The 6437-nt window shown below is 45.1% G+C and overlaps 1 protein-coding gene across 1 annotated transcript; it reads left to right on the top strand.

Annotated features, from left to right (window-relative positions):
- Window positions 1–2776: 2776 nt before the first annotated feature.
- On the top strand, window positions 2777–4764 carry LOC119284124 (ATP-dependent zinc metalloprotease FTSH 5, mitochondrial-like). The gene is made up of 3 exons (XM_037563383.1): window positions 2777–3271; window positions 3395–3871; window positions 3961–4764. Exons 1-3 carry the CDS (start codon window positions 2777–2779, stop codon window positions 4762–4764), a joined length of 1776 nt encoding a protein of 591 aa, XP_037419280.1.
- Window positions 4765–6437: the final 1673 nt, after the last annotated feature.

A 6437-nucleotide genomic window follows, 5' to 3' on the forward strand; every position in this document is an offset into this window, starting at 1 on the left:
CATTATAACTAGCTACTCTTTACTTTGTCGAGCTTCAAGCTTCTTCAAATTTCTTCAGCCCCGAGCTCCTGTAAAGAGAGGAAACACCACACTTTTAGAGCTTGATCAAGGCACAAATGTTTATTTGGTTGGGTCATGCCACAACAACCACATAGAAGCATAATTATAAGCACAAATACACCAACAATCTCAGTTCAAGCAAATGATCTAGTAGCAAAACATGAAAAAGGAAGCAACACATGGAGGGAATGTTTGCAACATCTCAGTTGATGACTTCAAATAGGTATAATCTATACAAGTATAATACAAAAATATGAGAAACTATCACAGTACAGAAATGATATCACGGAATTATATAGCTAACGCAATGACAGATTGAAATGTTTTACTCAACGTATGGAACTCAAAAGAACATTTCTGGTTAGTCAAGAGCATCTTAACTGCAGAAATTAGATAGTATGAAGGCAATATTCCAATGATCAAAACTGATGAAGCTGGCAACATAATATAAGCAGAAGTCAATTGTATCTACTAATATTTTGTGTGTCCAAGTAGGTACTGGTGGAAGGGTGTAAGTGGAGCTGCAGTAACCATGCAGCCAAGCATCACCCAATACTTGGGCATGCCAAAAACAAGACCATGTCTTCAATAACAGTCATGTGCACTTGCATCAACAAGAGGCGCCAAAACTGAGAAATGAGAACAAAATTTACATATTCATATTTTTGCATTGATAGTCTTTGAACTTTTATGTATCTTGGAAAGAGAATGACTGCCAGCAAATAGCACCTATTCATATTTTATTATTGTTCCAAGGCAGCAGTGTGCAAATAGGTATAATATTTATTTGCAAGAGGCCAGAAGTATTATAAAATCAGGCAATGAACACAGAACATAAAGGCATGCATGTATTATTAATTGAAAGAGAGCATCAATCAGTAAGGATGAAATCCATTCATTAATTACATATGTGAGCATTAGAATATACAGTTAACAAAAGCACAATATCAGTTTAATGATTTCACCATCAAATCAGAAGTGCTATTACTAATCATAGTTAAAATGACTGGGACATCACTCATATTTAAATTAAGGTCATATATACTACAAGAAGCACAGATCTATGATCTATCCCAGTGCTAACAGTATAGATCTGAAACGAGCTGAGTTAAGGAATGATAAAATTATTAATACAGAAATATCCCAATTCTAATTAAGTAACCATGAAGCCTGCAAGTTTTAGACTTTTTAACTCGTCAATCAATCAAATGTGAGGAATTGACGCCCGTGCACAACAGATCCGAAAGCATTCCTCTTGAGGTCAAGTTGAGGTGCCAAAATCTTGAGTCAGGTCCCGGCAGCGACAGCCTCGCCGCCCATCCCAACCCTCGCGGGCTGGGCGGGATGGTGGACGAGCTCGGCGAAGACCGGCGGAGCGCCGGTGCTGCTGGTGACGGCCGTTCCCTCACTGGCCCCCGGCTCAGACCAGATCCGGCCGGGGAGGGGCAGCGGCCGGCCTCCTAGCAGGTGGCATATATTTCTCTTCAGATTCGTTCCTTCTTTGGCCGCCGGGAAACTGCCCGTTTCTTCCTTGTTTACCTTGGGTTCGTAGCCAGATTAGAGCAGAGATAGAAACAAGCACGTTTCATCCATGGATGCGGTTAAATACTACTCCTACTGCGCATGCGCAGTCCATCTCATCTACTCCCTCCGTCCGGAAATACTTGTCATCAAAATGGATAAAAGAAGATGTATCTAGACGTATTTTAGTTCTAGATACACCCCTTTTTATCCATTTTGATGACAAGTATTTTCGAACGGAGGGAGTACGTAGGAATCTAGGAATTAACAACAAATTGTAGGAGTACTCTACGACGCAAAGAACAGCAAATCCCAAACAAATCCGAGCTATTCCCTTCCTTCTTTCTCTCGAGCCACTGGGCTGAATAAATCTCCAGCAGCACGTCGTCCTGTCCGTGTCCTGTCCCTCATGGCATGCCGGCTCGCCCTATCCTATCCAGGGTAGTATTTCCATCCTTTCCTTTCCTTGTGTTACTTCTTCAACCATCATGAATGATCTCGCCCAATCTTTGTTGGGGCTTCAAGCCCCAAGGAACACCAGGTGTTCGCCCATGTGCTCGATGCTAGCTAGCTACCTCATCGATTTCCCTCAAAAAACAAAAGGCTAGCTCATCGATGCTGAAACCGCGACACTGCCGCATCTCTGCGTTTCAGAGTGGTGCCCTTTAGATCTAGGGCTTCACAGTTTAGGCGATTAATAATTGTTGAATACCACCATATGCTCAGGCCATCTCAATTTCTCTGCGTGCTTGTGTCACAGGCTGGGACACATCTTGCACGGCGTGGGTTGGGATAAGTGATTCGCTCTCTCCAAGTACATAAACGCCCGCATCAGTGCTGAGCTGAAAACTCAAGGTACCCGCCGTTTCTTTTTCACGCATTCCTTTCGCTAACTGTATGTTATTCTTTTCCCACGCAAAAAGAAGCGCACAATTTATTTTACAACTTGTTTTCTGCGGAAGAAATTGCTAAGTCAGAACCGGCACGCAGTTTCTTTGGCAACTTGTTTTCTCCAGAAGGAACTGCTAAGTCAGAACCGGCGCGCAATTTTTTTGGCAATTTGTTTTCTCCAAGAGGAACTGCTAAGTCAGAACCGGCGCGCAATTCTTTTGGCAACTTGTTTTCTCCAGGAGGAACTGCTAAGTCAGAACCGGTCCACCCGTCCAAAACATTGGACATAGCTTTTTGGACTGTGATGGGGACCACTGCAGCCTATCTTGGCCTTGTGCTCTATGCTATGCTTAACAGATCGGGTGACCTAGGCACGGATGAAGAATATCGTAATTTTTCTATCAAAGTGTTGGATGATTCGAACAAGGGGGTCACTGGAAAAGGCCGTACCTTGGATGAAGTGAACAAAGTGTTGGATGATTCGAGTAAGGGGGCCACTGGAAAAAGCCGTACCTTGGATGAAGTGAACAAAGTGTTGGATGATATAATCAAAGCCGTGGAAGATTTGAAGAAGGCGGCCACAAATTCAAGTGCGAAGCCCAGTGATGTCAGTGGAAAAGGCGGTAACTTTGATGATGTGAACAAAGGGACCACAGATTCAAGCAGGAAGTCCAGTTACGTTGACGCCAAAAAAGGTAGCATGTCGATGAAATCAACCACGGGATTCCGTGGTGTCAAGGGAGTTGACGAAGCAAAAGCTGAGCTCGAGGACTTAGTTCACTACCTAAGGAATCCCAAGGTGAGAGACATCACCATCACCAATTAAGAAACTTGTATGCAGCCTGGTGCATTTCAGTTCTCCTTTTTGTTTCTGTAGACTAGATGTTGATCAAGTTGGTAACCTATCATGCTTAATTTGCAGCATTTCACGAGCCTTGGTGGCAAGCTTCCAAAGGGTGTTCTGCTTGCTGGCCCACCAGGCACAGGGAAAACCATGTTGGCGAGAGCTGTCGCTGACGAAGCTGGCGTCCCATTCTTTGCGCGCAGCGGCAGCGACTTCGAGGAGATGTGGGTGGGTGTTGGGCCTAAAAGAGTGAGGGAGCTCTTCAGTGAAGCAAAGAAGCAATCCCCTTGCATCATATTCATCGATGAGATTGACACCATCGCTGGGCAAAGGCAAGTAAATGACAGAAATGGGGCGAGGGAAACTCTGAACCAGCTGCTCGTTGAGATGGATGGCTTCAAGCAGAATGACGGTATCATTGTTCTCGCAGCGACCAACTTCCCACAGTCACTGGATAAAGCCGTTATTAGACCCGGGCGTTTTGACCGTCATGTTCAGGTTCCTAATCCAGATGTTGAGGGCCGGCGGCAGATCCTAGAGGCTTGTATGTCAAAGGTACATACTCTGTCCAGAAGGATAAGGCGTCTTCATAATCTTCAATGCAGGACTTTGGCCTTTCACTACAAATCTTCTTATTTTTTCAGGTCAAAGCCAAGGGTGTGGATCTGATGATGATTGCGAGGGGGACACCAGGATTCTCCGGTGCAGCCCTTACAAACTTGGTGAACGAGGCTGCTCTGAAGGCTGCCAAGGATGGGTCGGAAGCTGTTACGATGGATCACATTGAATATTCCAAGGACAAGATCATGATGGGCAGCGAGCGCAAATCGGCGGTGATACCTGATAACTGCAGGAACATGACTGCATACTACACTGGAGGAAGGGCCCTTGTTGCTATCCACACGGATGGCGCTCACCTTATCTACAAGGCTACCATTATCCCGAGGGGAAACTCTCTTGGCATGGTGATCCAGATGCCTGAGGAAGAAGACGCCTATAAATTCTCAAGGAAGAAGATGCTGGCGAAATTGGACATCCTCATGGGCGGCAAGGTAGCCGAGGAGGTTATATTTGGAGAGAGCGAGGTGAGCTCTGACGCCCTGTCTGGTCTAAGAGAGGCGACTCAGCTGGCGACAGACATGGTCACCAAGTATGGAATGAGCCAGCGGATCGGCCCTGTTTGCTACGGCAACAATGATGGGAAGCAGACGCCGACCTTGAGTTCGCAAGCGACAGCCCTGGTCGATGAGGAGGTGAAAGAATTACTGGTCAATGCTCGCAAGAACGCGGAAAATATTATCACGGCGCACCGCAACGAGCTTAATGTGCTAGCCGACGCCCTTCTCGAGCATGGAACTCTCACTAGGGACCAGATCAAACAGTTGGTAAATGGTCTTAAACTTGGTAATGCGCAGAATCAGGAAACACCATCTTCATCCGAACCCTAGCAGTGGAGATGTACAATGGTTTGGTCGCTCTATGAACTTTTTTCTTTTCTTTACTTGCATGCATACAAATGTAAAGAAGATGCACACGGTCTGAATTTCTCTGGTTTTTGTTTCTCTCTTATGGAGGAGTGAATTGCAAAAAACCACCACGTTTGGGGCATCGATTGCAGAAAACCACCTAATCCCTAATTTTGTGCAAAAATCACTGCGTTTTCAGTAAACTTTTTGTAAATTGCACTGATCAGGTGATTTAGCCCATTTAATCATTTTCTGACAGATGGGACCGGACTGTAAGAAGCTGACCTGGCAAAAAATTGTTTGGTCGGCCTAAGAAGTTATTTCTTCTTCTATTGATTCTTTAGCTGCATGCACACAAAATGTAAAGAAGATGCAGGCACGTTCTGAATTTCTCTGGTTTTTGTTTCTCTGTCATGAAGGGAATGCAGCGTGTTTTTTTGGAGTATTGTTTTGTGAATCTGTAAAAACTCGTGCTTTTGAATCTCAAATTACATGAATGTAGTGTGCCCCAAGATTGGTAAATCTCTTATTTGACCTTGGTACAGTGGGGTAAAACCCTACCGGAAGCATTTATTTTATTAGTTATTAATTATAAAAGAGTTCATGTACAAGGGGACTATATATGCATTGTACAGCCTACTACTCCCTCCGTTCACTTTTGTAAGTCATTTCAGACAACTCAAAATAGGTTGTTTTGCACATTGTCTGAAATATCTTCAAGGTCTTATAAAAATGAACAGAGGGAGTAGTAGATTTATAAGAAACTAGGCAAAAGGGATGGGCTACAGAGTGGTGAACCAATTATTTTATTTTATTTTGACGAAATGCAGCTTGGCTACTTTCATTGCGATTAGAAGGAGTAAAAGGTTACAAATGGGTAACCAGAAAGTAAACAAAGAGTGGCGGAGTTTGGGGGTTGGGGAATAGAATAGTGGTGGTGTTGTTGATTCTAAACTAGCCCTCAATCAGGCTCCCTTGGCCTTTCAATCAGTGCTATCACCCGACGTCTCCCAGCATCGATCCATATCTTTGCTTCCTCCTGTATGTTGGAAAGAACCTGACCGATCGTAGAGGCTTGTTGGCTGAAGACACGGGCGTTTCGTTCCTTCCATAGTGACCACCAAATGAGCGCACTGATCGATCTCCAAGTTTTTTGGCGTCCTTCGTGAGCCTACCTGAAGTGCGTGTCATCCAGCCCAGGAGGGTATCATCTGTGGGCAGCGGCGCCATGTCGCTCGGCATCGTCAACAAGTCAAGCACTCGAAGCCACAACCCTTGTGCAAATGGGCAGGTCGACAATATGTGCATCGCCGTCTCTGGAGTTTGTTGGCATAGCAAGCAGGTTGGGTTATGTGGCCACCCACGCTTGGCAAGGTTATTATCCGTAAGACAACTTCCTTGAATCGCCAGCCAAACGAAGAACTGGCACTTCGGCGGGGCCTCAGAGTTCCAGGCCATTTTGGCAAAGTCGTGCTTGATGGTTGCAGCAAAGAGAATTCTGTTTGCAGAGGCTGCACTGTAAACACCATCGGCCGTCCATCTCCATGAGATTGAGTCCTGCTGATCCGGATTGAGGTGCACTGCTTGAAGGTCGTGCCATAGGTTTGTAGACTGGAGGAGCGTGTCAGCAGTGGTGTTGGCCTTGAAATGTCTCA

The sequence above is a fragment of the Triticum dicoccoides genome, chromosome 4A, assembly GCF_002162155.2.
Source record: "Triticum dicoccoides isolate Atlit2015 ecotype Zavitan chromosome 4A, WEW_v2.0, whole genome shotgun sequence".
In the NCBI taxonomy this organism is placed as follows: domain Eukaryota; kingdom Viridiplantae; phylum Streptophyta; class Magnoliopsida; order Poales; family Poaceae; genus Triticum; species Triticum dicoccoides.

Bases quoted from the DNA above. Each gene is read 5' to 3' on its own strand.
- LOC119284124 (XM_037563383.1), top strand. From the start codon at position 2,777: ATGGGGACCACTGCAGCCTATCTTGGCCTTGTGCTCTATGCTATGCTT. The intron at 3,272-3,394 runs GTGAGAGACATC...CTTAATTTGCAG, and splicing joins ACTACCTAAGGAATCCCAAG to CATTTCACGAGCCTTGGTGG. The intron at 3,872-3,960 runs GTACATACTCTG...TTATTTTTTCAG, and splicing joins TAGAGGCTTGTATGTCAAAG to GTCAAAGCCAAGGGTGTGGA.